Source organism: Seriola dumerili, unplaced genomic scaffold (assembly GCF_002260705.1).
Source record: "Seriola dumerili isolate Sdu_G_001 unplaced genomic scaffold, Sdu_1.0 BDQW01000665.1, whole genome shotgun sequence".
Lineage (NCBI taxonomy): Eukaryota > Metazoa > Chordata > Actinopteri > Carangiformes > Carangidae > Seriola > Seriola dumerili.
In genome coordinates, this window is record NW_019174920.1 from 852,112 (window position 1) to 873,973 (window position 21,862).

At 40.5% G+C, this 21,862-nt stretch overlaps 1 protein-coding gene across 1 annotated transcript in view; it reads right to left on the reverse strand.

Moving 5' to 3' along the window:
* Positions 1 to 1,180: 1,180 nt before the first annotated feature.
* Positions 1,181 to 21,862, reverse strand: part of shtn1 (shootin 1) — a 29,170-nt gene continuing 8,488 nt past the window's right edge. Inside the window, exons 5-16 of the mRNA XM_022765130.1 lie at positions 17,174 to 17,345; positions 12,735 to 12,832; positions 11,837 to 11,918; positions 11,588 to 11,682; positions 11,352 to 11,498; positions 8,873 to 9,026; positions 8,556 to 8,670; positions 7,985 to 8,067; positions 5,393 to 5,496; positions 3,669 to 3,719; positions 3,236 to 3,357; positions 1,181 to 1,195 (exon numbers count right to left, since the gene is read on the reverse strand). Of these exons, the coding sequence (XP_022620851.1) occupies positions 3,247 to 3,357; positions 3,669 to 3,719; positions 5,393 to 5,496; positions 7,985 to 8,067; positions 8,556 to 8,670; positions 8,873 to 9,026; positions 11,352 to 11,498; positions 11,588 to 11,682; positions 11,837 to 11,918; positions 12,735 to 12,832; positions 17,174 to 17,345 (1,212 nt within the window). The 3' untranslated portion in view covers positions 1,181 to 1,195; positions 3,236 to 3,246. The remainder of the gene's footprint in view (positions 1,196 to 3,235; positions 3,358 to 3,668; positions 3,720 to 5,392; positions 5,497 to 7,984; positions 8,068 to 8,555; positions 8,671 to 8,872; positions 9,027 to 11,351; positions 11,499 to 11,587; positions 11,683 to 11,836; positions 11,919 to 12,734; positions 12,833 to 17,173; positions 17,346 to 21,862) is intronic.

The following is a 21,862-nucleotide window of genomic DNA, read 5'->3' on the forward strand; positions in this document are numbered from 1 at the left end:
TCAGAATACAATCACATGATTTTAAAGTGCCAATAGACAACTTCCAATCAATGAACATTGAGAAATTGGGCGCATGAGTGCAAGTCTCATTTCCACTACCACAATAACTGGATGAAGACTCTCCCTTAATCAATTAGTTTGTATAAAAAACACTGTCTCCACCAAAAGTGATCAGACACAGAGAAGAACAATGAATTGTGAAACTGAGGTAAAAACCTGCATCAGTTTACTTTAGTACAGTCATTCTAATGTAAAGTCCGTTTTACTCTGAACTTTATTTATTGGGACCAGAGAGTCTTAACGAGGCTCCACAGGCTCTAACACTGTAGTAAGTAAATATTCAAAAAGTATCAAACAGTTACAGAATGACTCACAATGAATAATCAGGATATTAAATGATGCTGAAGGAAACATTGAACACAAACACTATTATTTCTGTTTATGAATTGTAAAATTGTTATTGCTGTAAAGTAAAACTTATAATGATGATAATAAATGACGCTCCGTGAAGTTGGTTATTTTATTTTTTGTTAAATTATTATTATTATTATTTTGTATTTTCACTTCACAGTAACTTGGATCACTTTGGAAAACTGTGTGTTCACATGGTCAAAGGAATGAGTGAGGTGACACATTCTGTCTTTATAAAGACCAGTTTATGTGTGGGAAATGACGTACGCATGATTTCTGTGTGTACGCATCATTTCTACATCTGGCCTCCGGTTGTATTAATAAGCTGACTGATCCAGTAGAAATAAGGCCGACTGAATGTGGGTTTGAGCTCTCCTCACGGTCACAACACTAATCTCAGTGGGCTGTAAATTAGTGCATAAAGGTTTTACTGGCCCTCCCTCAGTGAATTCAGACTTGTGTGAATGCCTGTCTGAGGTTCACTCATAAAATCATATAGTGAAAGTGAGGTTTACAGGTAATAAATCTAAACGCTGATGGTGTCATTACTCTACACACTCTTACAACATCCAATGAACATATACTTCATAATCATAAGTTAAAACAAAAAAGTTGTCTGTTGCCACTTTAAATATAAACACACAGCACAGTGAAGTTCTTGACTTTACATCCTGTTATCTTCTATCAGCCTCATCCTGTCTGTTGTCATGGAGTCTGATGTCAGAGCCTGGTCACACCCTTCACACACACCTGGGTTGGGAGGGGGGGGCGTGGGGGGTGGGACCTGCACAGAGAGGCAAACACACTATAGAATGTTTAACAGAAACCAAGAGCTGAGCTGAAAAACTGACAAAATCACACAGGTGAGGAAGATGATGATGAGACTTCAGAAGCCAATGCAGCTTCAGAGGTGGGCGTGGCTTGAGGTGCCACAGGTACAAATCACTTTTGCTCCACATTTCACAGAGACATTTGGTGCAAAAGTCAGAGCGTGCAGAACTTGCCATTTTAGTTTCGTAATGGAAGATTCAAGCAGTTGTAGTTATTGACTTGTGTTTGTGCAATAAAAAATATCCAAGAAGAAAAAAGAAAATATTTTACAGATGTGCAACTCTCATTGCATGAATTCACGTTCTGATTTGAAGATGTGCAAATTTTGTCCATGACTTCACATTATTTGATACGGGTGTGTGAATGTGCACCACATTCACTGCAGCAACTGGAGCAAAAATGTGATTTGTAAAACAGGATTTGTGCACCTGCACTGAAGAATTTAACAAGGTGTAACTTTCATGTGTGTGAAAGAGGAAAAAATCGACAAATGTGAAACTCCTAGAGCATCTTTTCTCTGTGACCTCAAATTTACTGATACACATGTGTGACTATTTTATACAACTACTAATTCCACTGTCACAGGTGCTCAGTTGTTTTGCACCAAAAACACCTTCATACTATACTGATTAGATTTTGTTAGTCAAAGGTCAAAGGTCAAGGTCACGGTGACAAAACGTGATTTTGACCTTGTGAACATGATATCTCAGTAACACCTTAAGGGAACTTCTTCAAATTTGGCACATACATTCACATGGACTCAAAGATGAACCGATTAGATTTCGGTGGTCAAAGGTCAAGGTCAGTGTGACCTGACAAAACACTTTTTAGCCATAACTCAGGACACTCACTAACTCAGACATGGTTCATATTTTATTTAATAAACAGGGAACTAGTCTGAGTGGAGGAAGCAGACAACCACGAGGAGGTGATTGGAGGCTTGTAAAAAGTTATGTTTGTAAAAAGATACAGAGCTGGTAGATCTGCTGTGTTGCTGTACCACTATGAAAGTAGAGCGGAGGTTTATACTGCTTGTCCAAAGGTCCACATCACAGAGGATTAGCTCCTGAGGTCACAGCTGTTTGGCTTCAGTGTGAGCTATGCTTATATTCACTTCAACATCTGTCAGAAAAATCCACCACCTTTTCAACAAGGACCATTCATCTGAGAGAATCCACAACACCATTCGTCATGTTTTAAAGTTAGTGAAAAACAAAAGATCAGCTCTTTGCTCTGCTGCCATAATGAAATAAGGATGGAGGATGATTGATTGATGAGCAACAATGCACATGTCTCTCACCAGAAAAACCAGGGCCCAGTTTCACAAAGATATTTCAGACTGGTCTCTGGTGTTGGTCCAGTCTTCATTCTGTTCATAGATCAGTCTAATGCTGTTTCACTAATAAAGACTAACTCATTTTAAGACAAAAACCTTAGACATTTTACCCCCAGGGAAACTCACGCCTAAGACCAATGCTAACATGGTAACAATCAATGACACCTGCGCTGATCAGTAGCACCCAACAACAAAAAACAGGAAAACATGGTTCATAATTTGTGGTTTGCTAACATTGTTACGGAGAGAGCGAAGAGAAGGGAAAGAGTTTTTACAGACCAAAAAAATCAGATTTTTCTTTTTATTGTTTCACTCTTCACTGAAGTAAAACGTCCTTGTAACTGTTGAATTCTTCCAAAACACAAACACGTTCTGCTGGGGTGAACAGAACTGAGTGGTTGGATGTGGTTCCTCTATCGGCCATTTTTTTATATTGAAAAAGGTCTAAATTTACACAGAATTCATTGTACCACAGTCCGACTTAAGATGGTCGAGAACTAAACTGCTTTGTGCAACAGATGAATTCAGACTCAGTCTATGTGAAGTCTGACTGTTTGTTATATATAAGCCACAGTCAAAGTCTGTATTTGTGAAACTGACCTTGGTGGATGCATCACAGCCCACAGAGAGTTTTCTTGTGATGGAGATGAAACTTACTGGTGTGTGTGTTAGGACTCCAGTGCCCCCCGCCGTCGCAGGAGGATCCTCTGAAGCTCCTCATCATGGTTTGTTGATGGAGATGCTGCCTTTGGTTGGGGGGGGGTTCTATTGAAATTCTCCTGGACAGACAGACAGAGGCCTGGTCAGCTGAGACATGATCAGATGTGAAGAAGCTGCAGTAATTTCAACTCTGGATAATTAACAGTATGACAGTAACAGAATATGTGCTGCATACGCTGTAGTAACTTTCTTTAGGTAAAATATAGACGACTTCTCCACCTTTGTTTAATGATATTTTATTTGAACATTAAACTCTGTTGTGAGCTCGTCCTCGTACAGTGGAGACAACAAAGTCTCCTCCTGTGTAAATACAGTGAAAGTTCAACTAGTAAAATATGGCTTGTGAGGATATTTGATTGTTGATCATTACCATGATTCCTTTAAGTTCCTGAATGGCAGAATTAGAGGGCAGCCGCTGCATCTGACAAAAGGAAAATTGGAGGAAAAAGATGGGTTTGGTAAATAAACAGCAGTCTGACCCATTATACTTATTTTTCCTCAATCAGCACTTAGAGGCTAAACTGCACCTCTTACCACCGAGACGAGACACTGCAGCACGAGGACGTATGCTTTCTACAAGAAGCAAATGTGTCAACACACAATCATTCTGAGTCACGTCAATTTTCCCATCCTCATTATTTATAATTACCTTGCGGAGCAGGTCCTATCTAATGCTATCTAATTTGGCAGAGTTGTTGTAGTGGAGGAACACGCAGACTAAAAGATGTCTTGGCCATATGTCATGTTTTATGGAAACAAGTAGCTCTTGGATAATCCCACACACTGATGGATTTAAGAGCACTGAACAATATGCTCAACAATGTACCAAACTAATTCAGGCCTCAGAGCCTGGACGTCTGCAGCCGAGGCTGGGTGATTTCAGGGAAAATGAAAACACACTTCCTCTAATGTAACATATATCCAGTCTCATGTCTTCAGTGTTAGTCTATAAGACAGGTCTGCAGTTTGGGTTGGACTTTTAGCTGGGTTGTGCTCTCTGTCTGTCTCACTACAAAACTCTTCTTCTGTTCAGCCCAATGTAAACCACAATTCTTCCTGTGTTCCAGATAAGACACAGAGGGTTCACAGCTGCCAACACACGGGCCTGGAGGGCTCAGTATATTTCATGAATGCAGCAGCGTGTACTGTATGTCACATTATTTGGCATGAAAAATGAAGCAGTGTTGAAGAACAAAAACATTAGAGCACCAGCTACTCACTTTAGAGTTTGAGGCTCAGTAACATGTCTATAATATCCCTGTAGTAAATTATAACATATTAATCATCTTTATTGAATTTGTGACTAACATCACAATAATAAAATGTGTCAGTTGTGTTTCTCTGTCATCGACCTGGTGACTTTATTAGGTTTGTGATGTGTGACAGAATATTACTGAGTCCAACAGGATGTTTTCCTAAACTTCACCTTCACTGTGACTCACTGTTGGCCTCAGGGGACAAGACTGTTGTTCTGTTTGTTAATACAACATGGAGACAATCAGCTGTGTGACCTGAGCGACTGAAGATCATGACATGTCATGAAGTAATGTGAGGAGGCGTTTTAGATTTGAATAAAGGTAAAGCTGTTTGCTAACTGTGGATTAGCCTCACAGTGATGTTAGCAGGTCAGCACAAAACACATTACATCATTAAATAACCAAACATTACATCATTGAATAAATAAACATTACATCAGTAAATAAACATTAAATCTACAGTGTGGTTTCAGACTCAACAGGAGTCACATATTAATTCAGAGAATGAGTTTAAAATGGTTCAAAACCAGTTTTTGAAAATGTGTCAGGTGTCCAATATTCAATATTCATATTCAACACACCCAGATCATGACCTCCACACACACAGCCAGTTGTCCACACACACAGATCAAGATGTCCACACACACACACACACACATAGATGTCCACACACGCAGATCAAGACGTCCACACATCCAGCCTGCACGGGTGTGTGCCGGCACACATGGGAGAACACGCAGCTTCTTGAATCATTACTGACAGTTCACTGACATGAAACCAGAGCAGGTCACAGACCACGTCGGGGGAATACACCATGTTAGGAGATGTTTGAAGTTACCTGTCTCCTGGCTCTGTTGGGTGATTGGTTGAGGGGTCGAAGCTGAATGCCTTTCTTGATCCTCTGCATCATTTCGTCCACCGCCTGCTGCCTGACGTCCATCTCTGAGCACAACACACACACAGCAAGCAAGACACACAGGCGTGTTGTGTTTAGTGGCTTCCCTGTCTGCCTCAGTGGGAAACTGTGCCAAGAGCCAGAATGAGTTGAAATGGCTTTGAGAGGCTGTGTAATTCACATGCGTCATTAGCACTGCAATTGAAATAAAACTCACTTGGATGTAAAAGCTTAAAAATGACACAAACCCACAGGAACAATCAGTGGGGCTATTGTTGGAGAAACTCCAGGTTTTCCTCTTAATTATAAACTGAGCCATATCATCGTCAGCTCTGACGGCTGTGGCTGTAGTCTGGGAACAGTCATTATTGCTGTTGTTAATTCTGTGGTATTCAGAGCACACCTTTACAGTGTGTGAGGCTACCAAAATCATCTGGAATGAATGTCGACTTTGTAAAAACACAAACACTATTCATCAGTTTTTCATCCAAAAGTTGTGTGAGGAAAAGAGAGTTTCTCAAGCTCACAAAAGACGGGAACAAAAAATCAAATTCTGCAATAATGCAGCCTATTGGCAAAGAAATGTGAATATTTAATTTGCTAACACAGAACATTCAACAGCTTCCACAATGGAGCTGTTGTTGGTAAGATGTCTTTAAAATGTCACACAAAAATGATTTTGTGTTAAAGTAATGGTAAAATATTTTCCTCCAAAGTGCTCAGAAAGAGACTATTATTCTGGTGTCAGAGTAGAAGATACCCTGAGCGTAGTGCCCAATTCAGGCCTCACATATTCAAAAACTACTTAACAAAATGAGGAGCCAGCGCAGCCTGTTCAGTTAGCATGGATGTTCTACCTGCTCCAACAAGTCAAGGTTTCTCCTTTGTTTGCACAAATTGAAGAATTTAACATGTTGACCTAATAGGCCAGTGATGAGGATTTGAGTTTGCATTTCTCATGCACCACTTGCTACAGCATTTGTCCTTCTACACATAAGTGACATTGATTTGCAAAGGAAAAGGCGAAAAGAATACAGGAAGGAAAAAACAGGATTCAAGACCAGTTCTCCATCACTGAAATATATGAACTGCAGCAGAGGAGAGGAGAATAAAATACTAAATGATCATACATCACATAGAGAAAGGACAGATATGCTGAATGTCTAGACTCTCAGAGAGTGTGAGCGACAGGGTCTGGACATTAATACAGCGTTTCCCTCACTGTCATCACTCACAGCACAAAAAATCTTTTATGCAGCAATGCAAAATTAATATTTGCATATTAAAGCAAGAAATTTCAATAATGTCCACCAAAGATCTTCCCTCATAATATTCAATATATAAAAAAGAGACGTAAAGTCCACTGTGGCCTGAGTCTGAAACACTGAAACATAAAGGAACCCTGGCTGAGCAAACATCAAACACCAGGGCTGTTGTCAAAAAGTCTTCTTAAGGTTCAAACTAAGTGAAAGGAGCTTAAGTCTCTGAGCAGCAGCCATGATTACAGCTGGTCCACAAAGTATGAGGAAAAGAGCTTCAGTGCTTCCTATCTTATCTCCTTTAGCATAGAAAACACTAGAACTTCCTTTATGAAAGGAAAGGAGAGATTTCTTGCTGCAGCAGCATTTAAAGTGACACACCATTGTAGTATCACCACAGCAGACCCACATAAATGTAGAAACAACAGATAAAACTGTTTTATGATTGTGACATGATCAAGAACTGATGGAAATCCCTGTCTGATCGACTGAAGTCCAAATCCATAAATATAGATTTATTCTCTTTAAATCAGTATGAAGAACAAGCAGATTGAATTTATAGTTAACAATATCATCATTATAACTGAATACTATAGTCTATACATAAATGTTGTTTTACTAAATCCCCTCCCATTGTGTAAAGACCTAAAAATAAATTTTCTCTAGTTAACAAATTTATAGAAATGTCAAAAGCACCTACTAAAGAAAACTATAAACTTCTGTCTGAATCTAATTCATTCTGATCTGTTGCTCAGTTCCTTCTATTCCTTCAGTTATTTTAATGGTTAAGCTTCCTGTATTTGTATATTTTAGGTTGTATGTTAGGAAAGGAGTATTTATCGTCCAAATGTTATAAATAAAGTTAGTTTAAAAAAAAACTTAATAATAATATATGCCTTCGATGCTATTGCATTGCAGGCACATAATAAAACTCCTAAACTCCTGGTTCTAAAACCTTCACTGTGTGTTCTGTATTAATACTACATCGAGTTACACTGTATGTTACAAAAGATAATGGAGACCTGACAGCCAAATGGCAAATGGAATGTATGAATCCAGAGTTTTACTCTATCAGACACAGTGATGATGCATTTTTTGGGGTTCAGTATCTTGGAGACGAGAGGAGCTGGGGATCAAACCAGTGACCTTCTGCTTGGTGGACAAGCCGCTCACAACCGTCCAGTCCAAATTGTCCTTTACAGTGGACACACCAGGTGTTGAATGGTGCAGTGACAAACAGTATATCATTCATATTCTGTGGGTGTTGGATGTGTACCTGTTGTCTTGGCAGAGTCCTGGACCACCAGTGGGATGTCAACACTGATGTCCCTTCTCTTTCGGATCAGTGACAATAGTGAGCTGCAGGGGAGGACACATGGAAACCTGCTTTGACAGGAACCAACCCACGTTCTCATAGGATTTCAGGATTTCACATGAATGTGTTGATCCTGATCATATACAGTATTAGATTTCAGTTTTTGCCTGCACAGCTGAATGAATAAAAAAATTATGTAAAAACCAGACAGTTACACACAGAGCTCTTTCTCACTGACTACCTACAGTGCCAGTTCAGCATCAATTGACTCAACACATATGATGAGGGCCAACTAAAGGCTAACCATGGCAGTGAGGGTGCCACCAGGCTGTGTGAGGATTCAGTCGCCAGAAGGCTGAAAAAATATTCCGATTTTTTTAAAAGGATAGAATGAATTCTTCAGATATACATCTAGATTTGAAGTAAAACCCTTTCACCATCAGTTGTTGGCATTTCATTGTATGAAAGGTGCATCATAGTGAAAATGATCCCCTAACTGATGAAGTACAGAGCAAACTGTGTGTGATCAAACCTGAGGGGGTTGGAGGCCAGAGCTGGGGCTGGAGGGGGAGGAGGTGGGGGAGGTGGTGGTGCTGGAGTTGGGGGTGGGTTGATAGCTGCCTGTAGCTTCTTCTGGAGCTCCTCAACTGGCCAGTCAATGACGTCACACACACACAGCAGCAGAGAGAACATTAGAGAACAGTGTTATCGTGAAGACTAAAGAGCAGCTGATGAATCTCATGGTCATACTGTAAATGAAATGTTTCCTTTATAGTGCTGATACTCTATAGTGTACAGTGTAATGCCCCACAGCTCATCTTGTCCTTACAGTTCAAAATACACCCTCACCTGTAAACCGTAGATCCTTGACCTCCACTTCAACCTTGGTGCATTTTTCAGTGTACTCCTTCTTCTCCTCCTCCACAAGCTGCAGTTTGCACCTCAGAGCTGTCAGCTCCCTTTGAGCCTCGCAGCTCCTCAGCCTGTCCTCCATCTGCTTCATCTGAGGACCGAGCACAGGACAGTCACTGTTACACTGTTACATTTACACACTTCCACTCAGCATGAATAGGGAGCCACTACACATCTATTCTGTCTGCTGCAGCTCTGTGGCTGCTGCAGCTCCGCAGCCCTGTGGCTGCTGCAGCTCTGTGGCTCCTGCAGCTCTGTGGCTGCTGCAGCTCTGCAGCCCTGTGGCTGCTGTAGCTCTGCAGCCCTGTGGCTGCTGTAGCCCTGTGGCTGCTGCAGCCCTGTGGCTCCTGCAGCTCTGTAGCTGCTGCAGCTCTGCAGCCCTGTGGCTGCTGTAGCTCTGCAGCCCTGTGGCTGCTGTAGCCCTGTGGCTGCTGCAGCTCTGTGGCTCCTGCAGCTCTGTGGCTGCTGCAGCTCTGCAGCCCTGTGGCTGCTGTAGCCCTGTGGCTGCTGTAGCCCTGTGGCTGCTGCAGCTCTGTGGCTGCTGCAGCTCTGTACTAATGAAGTGTGATAAGCAGCACTGAGCAGCTGCCAGCTGACATTCAGTCATCCACTCCCAACCCCAGTTCCTTAACCAGTGTTTTAATTGTTTCTCAAATGAAGGGTATGGCAACCTCTATCCCTGCACCAGGAGAGATCACTGATCCCACTCAGCTAAAATTGTTTTCCATCAGTTTCAGGGGAGGGGGAGGGAGCCGGGGGCTTCACTGCTGCTTTTAATTATTAATCTGGCAGGTCGTGGCCTCTGGTTTTACTAATTCACCAGGCATTTCCCCTGATGTAATTAACGGATAAATAATTCTGTTTTGATGCAGTTTTGATGCAAATGATTTGGAGGCTTTACAGGTGTAAAACACAGATGCAACACTCTGTACTGTACTAATACTGTCACCATATTCTAATCTTCAAGTCTGCCATGTCACATCCTGGATTCTGTGTCTCTTCAGGCACCAGTAAAGCCTCAGTCATACTCCAGTACTGGCAGGCGGACGCACCTCTGTACATACAACACATGAGGGTCTGTGAAAGCTCGTTCCACACTGAAAACATGATGGAGACCTCCTGGCAGGAAGGAGAGCTCCTCTTTTGTTGTATTTTCTGGACAAAGTGAAAATGTCAAAAAAAAAGCAAACAACTGTACAGTGAGCATCCAGTTTACTCTTCTAGCTTGTATTGCAGACTGTCTGTTGGACTCTCACAAACATGTGCTGCTAATGAATTTTATGTCCGGTGGCCAAACCATGAATCAGCTTTTCAATTTGTAACTTCTATTATTATCATTTTTCCACAAGTGTGTTATTTCCAGTTCAAATAATCAAAAAGATTCTTCTCTGTCATGAGACATTTGAACTGAGAAATGGACCAGGAGTCAAACAAGTTGTATGATCAACAGTCTCTACACATTTCCATTTCATTAGTTCAGGATCAAGACATCAAACTTCAGCAGCGTAACAATACTACAAATAAAAATCTTAACACAGTACAGATGTGTAGCAGAGCTGAGCTGCTATGGCTTCTTCGTGTGGCAGACATCAGTTCTTATGATAACTCATCAGTCTGACCAAGTCCTCACTGTTAGTGAAACACTGTTAGTTTGAGCTTTGACATTTCTGCTCAGCAGCTGTCCACTGACTGAAACCATTGAAATGAAGAGTTAGCCTCAAGAGAAGATGAGGAGGAGGAAGAAGAAGAAGAGGAGGAGGAAGAAGATGAAGAAGAGGAGGAGGAGGAGGAAGAAAAAGAGGAGGAGGAATAAGAAGAGGAGGATGAAGAAAAAGAGGAGGAGCAAGAAGACTTTTGACTTTTACACAGCTTTATTTAGGACACATTATGCCAAAAAACTTAAATGGTCCATTTCAAAACTTCTAATAACTTACCAGTGAACAGTTAAAACCCCACAATCAAAAGGGAAAACAACAACAACAACATATTCCTGGCTACAAATTAAAACAAACAAACAAAAAAAAAAAAACTAAGAGAGGAGCAGCAAGAAGAAGAGGAGGAGCAAGAAGAAGAAGAGGAGGAGGAAGGAGTAGAGGAGCAGCAAGAAAAGGAGGAGCATGAAGAAGAGTAGGAGGAAGAAGAAGAGCAGGAGGGGAAAGAAGAAGAGTAGGAGAAAGAAGAAGAAGAAGAGGAGGAGGAGGAGGAAGAAAAGGAGGAGGAGGAAGAAGAAGAGGATAAAGAAAAACAGGAGGAGGAAGAAGAAGAAGAAGAAGGGGAGGAAGGTGGTTGGTTCTTTATGAGGAGACGAATGTGGATCTGACAGTGAGGCTGAACTTCCACACATCCACACACCCCTTTGTGGATGATGTTATATTTCTACATCAGTCTAGTTTGTGACTGAGTTATGTAATGACACCTGGTTCTGGTGCTCCAGCCTCTGCGTCTCCAGATCCTGGGTCAGTCTGGTGACCTGGCTCAGGGCGTCCAGTAGAGCCTGACTGGGCGAGGAGCTTTGCATCAGGATCTGACTCTGTCTCTTCAGCTTCTTCTGCTCAACCACCATCTGAGGAGAAGGAGAGTCAGGACGCAGCAGAGAGAAGGTCGTCACACAGAGAAGAAGTGAGGAACACAGAGGCTGGTGTAAAAACTCACCTCTCTGCCAAAGGTCTCGGCCTCAGTCCTCAGATGTTTCTCCAGGTCCAGTGTGTCCTGTAGGGCCTTGTACTCCTCCACAGCAAACTGAGACACTGGACAAAGATGGTACTGGTGAGACGCAACATGTGGTGTAACTATATCAGTAATCAACTCATTGTGATACTCTGGTGTGTTTACTGTAGGGAAATAAGACCATGCTCAAAATGAGTCGTCTCTGATGAAGGCCCCCCACCCCCCCCCACTAACCTCTGTTATATTTCCCCAGAAGCTTCTTCTGCCACACCGTCTCAGCTATTAACACAGTGTTATCATGTTTCTCCTTCAGCAGCTGCAGATGTGAGGAGGCACAGAGTAGAGACACAGTCAGTGGTCACAGTCACTGTTGAGGTGACACTCAAACTGTAACTGATCACAGACTAAAGACTTTTCTCATCAGATTCCTGAGAAAACTAAAAAGTCCCTCTGAAGTTTTCTTGTAAGGGAACCAAAGTTATGTTTACATTAGTGTTACTCCTTGGCCGGTTCCCACTACTGCTGATCAGACTGGGTCGGACTCTGAACCACATTACCCATGTGCACAAATGTGTGCATGAGCAACCTCGTGCTCGTGCATGAGTGCTACTAAAACTCCACAAAACACCTTCAAAACCTGAAATGTGCTTCTCCACACATCCAGGCAGACTTTAATTTTGGTTTTACTTTTACTTTGTAATTAAATTATTAATTAACTCAGCCAAAGGAAGTGGACTAACCTAATTATTATTGTTTATTTGTTATTAACTGTTTTTATTTTATTTTTTGAATTATTATCTATCTATCTATATCTATCTATCTATCTATCTATCTATCTATCTATCTATCTATCAGTCAAAGACAAATGTAGCTATGATGCTCACTGTGATGGATCACACACAGCCAGTCTTAAGGCTCTAAAACACCTGCACCCTTTCATGTGAAGTAACTCATGTCAGGTCTGAACAGATTTCATCTGGTTCTTCTTCTCTTAGAAACACATTTTTAAGAATGTGGTCACCTTGCTGTTGACACAGATTTATTATGAGCACACGTGTTTTATATGGAGTACATGAAATGTACATGGAGTGTTAGCAACAATGAAAACCAACAGAACGGTGTTTAAACTTACTTCCTCCCTAGTTTCCCTCAGTTGGTCTCTCACTGACTCGAGATTAGTCACTGCTCGAGTTTTCTCCTCCAGGGATGACTCCAGCTGATTCTGCAGCTCTGAAACACAGACAATCAACTCAAAGCAGTGTTGCACAGTGCTCTTACACACCTCACCACAGGACACTGGCACTGAGAATATGAAGCAGATCTAAGCATGAAGGACAACAGAAGTCAGAGGCTGCTCAGGTAGAAGACTTCATGTTCAGGTGTCTACTCCATTTTGCCACATCAAGCTGGATGACATCACTCTCACCTGACATGATCCACCAAACTTCATACACAAGTATGAAAACATTATTTCTGTTAAAAGGAGAAACTGGGAACAACATAGTGCTGACTACAACATGTTGTTTTACTCATGAAATCATAGACATAGTAAATTTACCATGTGAGCTGCTGTACTGTGCTGTATTATTATTGTTATTATTATTATTATGAGGGTTGTCATTATTATTCTTTCATCTTCTCATTATATTTCTCTACTAAAAGTGTTTGTGCAGCAAAAACCACAAGAACAAAACTCACCAAAATCAGCAGGTGGGTTTCAAAGTCTACCCTCTACTCAGGCACTGTCCTTAACATTAACTGTCCTCAAGGTGGCGCTGTAATAATCAGGTTTCCATTTTCACAATCATTTTGAAAATGGCTTAGCACAGGGTCAAAATGATTTCCTCATTTTAATCTCTAACTTCATGTTTTCATCTACAGACAACGCTGACAAAAAAAAAATCAATGAATTTTTAAACCTGTGTCATTAAGATCTATTTTACATAAACATCAAAAATCTACATTGGCTGAAGCTATTGTGACCAAACCTTTTTTGCTCCGTGTTGGATTCAAAGTCACCAAATATTTGATGATCCTCCTGAAACCAGTAGAATGATGTGTAATAACCAACAGTTTGACTTTTAAGTGTTTTAAGGTGAAACAGAAGCATTATTACACGTGACAGTGCGTGCAGACTGAAGGTGTTGTTTTTGAAGAAATTATTTTTATTATTGTTCTGCTGGAAAAATGCATTATTGAGGGTCTTATGTGTACTGATTTTCATGTGTTTTCAAGCATCATGTCAGAACATGTCATTTTTCATTTCATGAACACATTTTTTGTCTTTAGGAAGCACAAAAGCTCATGGAACTTTGCACCAATGTTCGAACTAGTGAGTTTTTTTATTTGATATCTCAGTCAGGGATAGATGTTATAAACACGGTAAAGGCATCTTTGCCAGTAATTCCGACATTATACATTGAACATTCAAAAACTTTACATGCATGCGTGACCTAAAATTAACTGAATCTTGTGATATAGGCCACGCCCATTTCTTTCAATCATTTGTTTTTGCAAAATTGCTAAAATATGTGAAACTTGCTTTTTTGAACTGAGTGTGATCTAAACTCTTCTGATCAAAAGTTATTAAAACATTTTGATAAGCACAAAATACATTATAATGAACAACTACTTATAGGTTGCGGTCAAAACAATCACTCCTATTACTACTTGGTTCAATAGTTTCTCATGTCCAAACAATGCTCTGTACAAAACGTGACACCAACTGGCCATTAGGAGGCGCTTTTGTTGCAATATCATGAAATATGCTAAAATTATTTTTCCACTTCTGTTAGGCTCTACCTGCAATCTGCATGAAACTTTGCAAATATCATCTATGTGCTCTCATGGTTTCTCATGGTGGTTTTGTTACTGCAAAAAAATGTAAAGGTTATAAAGGAATAGCTTTATATTCTACTCATACAAAGGAAGTGATGTTTTATCTTTACATAAGTCTGTATGATTAATATGAAACTTGCTGTGTCACACTGAGGTTCTGCACAACATCTGGTGAATATTGGCATCTAGGTGGCACAAAGTTGATCCACGTAAGTGATGTTTAACTCATTGGTTCTGTGTCCAGCAGTCGTGCAAATGGCCATGGTCATGTCACACGATGTGCATCAACTCCCCCACATCTTCAAAGTGCGAGGGCCTGTTCAATGCTGCTTTAACTAGGGCCTGAGCATAGAACGGTGTGAGGACCCAACTGGAACTGCTCCATTTATTAGAGCCCCAAAGGTGGAAGGAACCTATTATTATTGCTATTATTATTATTATCATTATTATTATTATTATTATTATTATTATTAACGTGGAGTATTAACGTGATGTGGAGTTGCCGTTTGCAGCTGTATATAAACATGTTTCCACCAGAGCAGCAGTGAAAAGCTGATAACCCAGAGGAATGTGCTGCATTAGCCAGTAATTTATTTCTTTGTGATGTGTTTGCAAAACTACATGTACTGTGTATGAATATACTGTGGAATAAAAAAACTGGTTTGTATTTCTATACATGTACCTGCGTGGTAATGCCAGTCATCTGCATGAAACAGATGACTGGCATTAGGCGCATAAAATTCAGGAATTTCTGAGCCTTGGAGAAGCAGCTCACAGCAGGACCAGGCTGAGACATTTAGGAGTGTACTTAAGCAGAAAGGGTCAGTGACACCTCAAATTGTTTTGAGCAGGGGATGGGATGCCCTTTGTTAAATAGGACAAGTATTCTGTTGAATAAAATTCTCAAATGAAAAGAAAATGCTAAAAAGTGTGTGAACAGATGAAAAGATGACAGTGCAGGACCTTCTTCAGGCTCAGCTGAGATGTGCTTAGCTCAGAATCTACCACTCATGTTCTTTGATCACATCTAGTTTAAACCTGTTTATAATAAAATAGTAAAATAATGTGGAGTGAAAGTATCCTGTGTGTTTGTGACAGGAAGTGCTTTCACTAGCTGCAGTCTTGGAGAAGGTTAACTTCTACCATTTTCTGCATCAGAATGAATCCATTATCACCTATGGTATAATTACTAAAGGACCTGACTGTGACATCTCCCACAGACAGCTGCAAAAGTAGTTCACTGGTATTTTAGACAGTTTAAGACTCACTCAACATCTGTAGTTACCACTCACTCATTCATGCACATGAAACACACAGCTTCACAGTTTACACAGGAGTACTTACATTATTTTGGGTCACCATGTTGTGCATATCTATTTGTACTTTGGTACATTTAGCATATATATGTTATATACACACTGTATCAAATGTGGCTGCAGTGATAGAGAAAATGCGGACGGTTGAAAGCTCGGGGCTTGTAAGTTACCCTAAACACCCCACATTCATCACAGAACTGTGATGAATGTTTGCTGTTATGAAATCATAATGATCCTTCCCTAACTGTCAAAAAGGATTTTAGTTTCCTAATACAGTGGCCGACGAAGGCAAACACGCCGCCAAGGCCCAAAACACTTCCATTATGAGAAATGAGCTTCAAATTGAGAAACGATGCAGATCCAAAAACATAAACGAAAATACAAACAACTACATGAACAACAAACACGCTGCAAATACAGAAACAATTCATCAACAAAAACACACCAACAGAAAAAACATTGCATATCCACTAGGAACAGAAGAAGAGCTCCAGGCCTCTAGGGGGAGCTCTAAGTGGAACACCTTGAGCATTAGCTTGTGCTTTGAGAAAAGAAGTATAAGGAAAGAATGAAGAGGCAACATAAAAAGGTTTGTGTTCTTTTTTACATTCAGCTGTAGTTTTTGCAATAAAACTAAATATAAAAGAGCAAAAGGTAACGTAGCAAGTGTTAGCATTAACTTATATGTTCCACTTATAGCTCCCACTAGAGGCCAGGAGCATTTCCGTTGTTTTGGAAGTTCATGCGTTTGTGTTGTTGCATTGTTTCTGTATTTACAGCGTGTTTGCTATTCATGTTTTTGTTTTGTCTTCCTGCAGCCTGTTTTTTCATTTGCAGCACGTTTCCATTCTTGTATTTGTTTTGTATTTTTCTATGTGTTTTTGAATCTGCATTGTTTCTGAATTTGCAGCTTGTTTCTCCTAATGGAAGTGTTTTGGGCCTTGGCGATGTGTTTGCCCTTGTGGACCACTGCAGCTTAATCTTAACAATGCTGTCACACAAATACTGTCCTGGACCTGGACACCATAGTCTGTCTCTATGCAGCCATGTTGTAGTCCAGGGTTTCTGTTCTAAATCTAAAGTTTCCAAGATAAATCTGATTGAACTCAGCAACTTAATTCATCCCAGACAATGAAGCAGGAAACATAGATTCATACAACTGTTCTCATTGGCTGGCTGTCTCTCCTTATGACCAGGAAATTCATTTTGACATGTAAAGTCTGTGCATGGTAACATGTTGTTGGTGTGGCAACAGGTAAAAGGTTGTGATAAAAGGTGTGAACTGTACTACAAACCTTCATCATTAAGGTCGTTAGCAGAACACAGGAGAAGTGTGAACACAACACAGTGTGTGGTGACTTCCTGGTAAATATGTGACACACGTTACAACTGGAGCAGTTGGAGACTTATCTGGTACCTGAGATGGTGGTCTGGCACTGCGGGGAGAGACAGACCTTGCTGGTTGCATCCAGATCCTCACCATCCTCCTCCTCTTCATCGTCAAGATTGATGTCTGTGATGGTGTCTGGGCTGAGGTGGGACAGCAGCATCATGCTCTTCCTCTTCAGAGAGCGGTTCTGACAGTTAAGCTGCAGAGGAGACGCAGAGGAAGATAAAGTGTCACTGCAGAATATAGTCCAGGATATCACAAAGGAAAGACTATTTAATATTTAACAACTTTCATGTGTTAATCACATCACCTGTGAAATAAAATAAAGATTTTTTGTGCCATACAGTACACACAGCAGTCTCACAGTATGTTACATCCTGTGGTTTGTTCAGAAGCTGAATGAGACACTTTCACTTTGAATTCTGTCTAAATCCTTTTATTAAACGCTCCAAACGTGCTGAACTCATGTCTATACCACAACCACTATGGCCACAATCAGCAGGCGTTCTGAGCTTACAATTACGAGTATTGTAACTCATTACTTTCTAACACATGCAGGTACACAGGATTGTGTTGTGTTGTCCCCTGCTCAGACGTTGCAGGCACAACATGAAGTCTAATTCAGCTGCTGGATCAGATCCTGGATTTGTGTTGGGTTTGGTTCTACCGTAGCTGATTCCTCTGGTCTCCAGAACCTGAGGTGAGCTCAACACAGAGAGTACAGAAATCACATTCACTGTTTAAAATCGACAAATAGATCCAGAAATCTCTGTCTGTCCTTCCATTTTCTCATCTGATCTACTTCAGACTTGGTGGCTGTGTTGCTGAGGACAGAGGAAGTGCAGAGCGACTGAACAGTATTTACTATATATATCAAATATAATGTTTAATTCACTGTATTTTCTATTGAATCTTAAAATTACATGGAAGCAATATGAAACTAGAATCACCACCTCGTGGTTGTCTGCTTCCTCCACTCAGACTAGTTTCAGGTTACATCCCTGTTTATCCAGAGTCATATAAGATATTAACCATTTGTGTGAATTGTGTCATAATTAAGTCTTTAATTATGCCTAAAAAGTGTTTTGTGAGGTCACACTCAAATTGACCTTTAACCACCATAATCTAATCAGTTTGTTCTTAAGGCCAAGTGAATGTTTGTGCCAAATTTGAAGGGATTCCTTTGAGGAGTTCTCAAGATATTGCATTTACAAGGCACAAATCATGTTTTGTTAGGTCACAGTGACCTTGACCTTTGACCTTTAGCCACCAAAATCTAATCAGTTCATCCTTGAGTCCTAATGAATGTTTGTAGCAAATGTGAAGAAGTTCTACCAAAGTGTCACTGAGATATTGTGTCCATGAGATTCGGATGAACTGACAGACGAATGGATGGATGGACGGACACACGGACGGACACACGGACGGACACACGGAGGGACAGACAGAGGGACAGACAGAGGGACAGACGGAGGGACAGACGGAGGGACAGACGGAGGGACAGATGGAGGGACAGACGGACGGACAACCTGAAAACAATATGGCTCTGACTGTTGCCGACACGGAGGAATAAAAATGAAGGTTGGACTAATTTACACAGTTAATCAGTGAAAGGTTTTGTAATAACAACAACTTACTTCTGTGTAAAGACATAATACAAACCAGCAGTGACACAAAACTTTGTTTTCTTTGAATGATTTGAATAATTTCACAGATGATTTGCTCAATAGTAGCTACAGTCATCCGACAACACAGCCACGACAATAACACTTGAGTTTGCTGTAAATAGAGAGATTACACGGTGCAGCCACAGAAACAACTTATGGCATGTTCAGCACATATTCCTTAAAAGATAACATGAATCCAACAAAAACCCAGAGAAGCTGCATTTCCCCTGCCTTCACTTCTCAAATCTGCATAGACTGACGAGCGTGTGCTTTGTAGTAAGCTGGAGGAAAACAGGTAGACAAATGAGGCAGCGCAGAGACAGACAGGGCAGATGAGATGTTGCTCTGATTTCCTCTTTTCTTTGGCCCTGCAATCAGTAATAATGGCAGGACGCATGCAAACGCAATGATAAGGTGTGAAAAAACAGACATCATTAGAGGAGCACAAGCAGATGAAGGAAGCAGGAAAAGGCAGTGAATATCTCTCCTTTTAGACGTAATCACAGTTTTTTTGACGTGACATGTATTTGCATCTTGCATTTCTGTGCATCCTGTTTTTCTGTGTGATTATAACTTCTAACACGTATTCTTCCTCTGCCGCCTTTTTCCTTGAAATTCTTTGCAAATTGATCAGTTGACTTGAAGCATACATACTGAACTGCCACAATGGCCATTCCATTTCTAAAAGTTCAATCATCAGGACAGCCATATGTATCAATTAAGGAGACCATCACCAGGCAAAACATGAATGAAGCCTATGGGAAGGAGATAGATGCCAATTATGCCTCTTTCTCGGTGTCATCTGAAGGAAGAAAAGTGCCTGCAGAGGAGAAAAAAAGAGGGGGAATAGAAAAGGCGAGCCATAAAAGAAACATTTATTAATGGCATCCTGCTGGGAGCGGATTGCAGCAATTCCATCTTTTGATGATGCCCTTCAGGCTGCATCTTTTTTTCTGAAATGCAATCAACAATACATAACATGGAATCACATTATTTTGATAATAATCTACAATTGGCGAGAAATGTACGTATCAAATTATATACTCAGATAAATTAGGGCTGACATAGCACCGGGCCGGCACTCTGTAGAGGTCACAGCCTTCATCTTACCTTTGATCACTCGTCAACACAAAACCATGAAGCATCAAAAGCACATTCTGATTTAACTGGGTGTAAATTGCTAACACCCTCTGGCTGCTTCTTAATTCAAAATATTGAGGACTTAAGGAATTGTTGTGAACTTTAGCCTCTTTCGGACTAGGATTATTTGGTAGATGAAATTACCATCATTGGGTAAAAAGAAATTAATTCTTGAGTTTGAAGAACGACTCCTCATGTAATCTTGTTTTGATTTAAATGTAAATCAGTAATAAACTGATGTTACACCTTCAGACTGTAGAAACTGCTGAAATCCTACTGAAAGGTCAGCACTGTTCAAACCGGTGATATCCTCCAACCTTACTGTATTCTGATGGTATATGTTCTCAGATATGGCTGATCAAGGATTGTTACTCTGTCTGCTCCGCCCTCTATAAGTGGCTGGTTATGGTCAAGAGACCAAAGACGTCAAATAAAGCCTGATGGAGAGTCGTCACTGACATGAGGCAGTTTTTACTCAGTGTTTTCTTCAGAACAAACAGATGAATTCCTGTTGTCAGAGCAGGAGACAGTTGGTTTCCTGCTGCCTCTTCAGCCTCTTACACTACATCTTCTCTGAACTGAAGCCAGTTATTGCACCGGCTCAGCATGAAAAGAAATAATCTCTCCTTCCATTAAAGGCGATGACAGTTCTTCATCTTTAATTCTGTGTCATCAGCTGATAAATATTTACTTTTTCATACACATACAGATCATTCATAAATAAAGTTTCATGTGGTTATAGCAGGAAATATTATACTGTATGAACAGTTTCTTCTTCATTTCATTAAATCTCTGCAGCATCTGAATGTGCTCAGTGCTCCGTCGTTCACTGTGTCGCCTGAACACAACACAAGCCTCTACACACATGAGCCATGGTAACTGGTCGCTCCGTTTTAAAAAAAAGCACCAGACTAAATTGACAAAACAATAATTTAATCTTGCAGAACATGCTAGTTGCTGGTCCGCCGCTGCCTCGATCGGTTAGTTAGTTTGTTCTATTGTATGACCTTAAGTGGTGGCAAAAGTATTCAGACCCTGAACTTGAGTAAAAACACCACACAATAACAATAACACCACAAGACTGATGCCATGGTAAACCAGCAAATCCTTTGTTCTGTGAAGTAAAATGAATGTTTTTGTCAATGGAATCTGGTGGCTTTTCATTTCTGGTTAAGCAAAAAGGATCTGACCTCTTTAACAGAAATATTTCTATAGGACTCATTTCCATAATGTTGCCAGACTGCAAAAAAACAAGCACATTACTGGACGTACTTTGAAGTCTGAGTATTAGGAGTCACATACACACGCACATGTGTGACTGAGTTGTACTTATCACACATTCAGTACATTTACACAGTAGTAATGATCAAACAAGTGTATGTACGTGCATCTCATCCCCCACCCCGTCTCTTCACCTCTCTCTCTGTGTGTGTGTGTGTGTGTGTGTGCATATGTGTGTGTTTGTGTCTAATGATCAATAAAAAAGAATCTTGCACTGGAGCCCATCATTGTCATCATACGTTGTTGTTACCTCTGAATGGGAGTAATGTATTTGTTCAGCGTAGATCACATTTAGAATAAACATTTAGAATAAATGTAATATATCTTCATGCTGAATACTGGATTAAAACAGTTGTACTGTCATTTGTCATGTGTTAATTTAAAGGTTAAGCTTTTTAACCTTCACAAAATGTAACGTGAATGGCAACACTGAGCGGTGTGTCAATAGATGAGCAGATGAGTGTCTAAGGTCAGGTTTTGTAAAAGAATAAATTCTCAGCAGCTGGTGAGGATTTATCAACAACTGAGTCAAACTACCCAGATACCTTATGGTACCTTATGGTACTTGGGCCAGTACAAATCTTACTTGTCACTCCCATAAGATGGGGTGGAAAAACAAGCCTGAGGA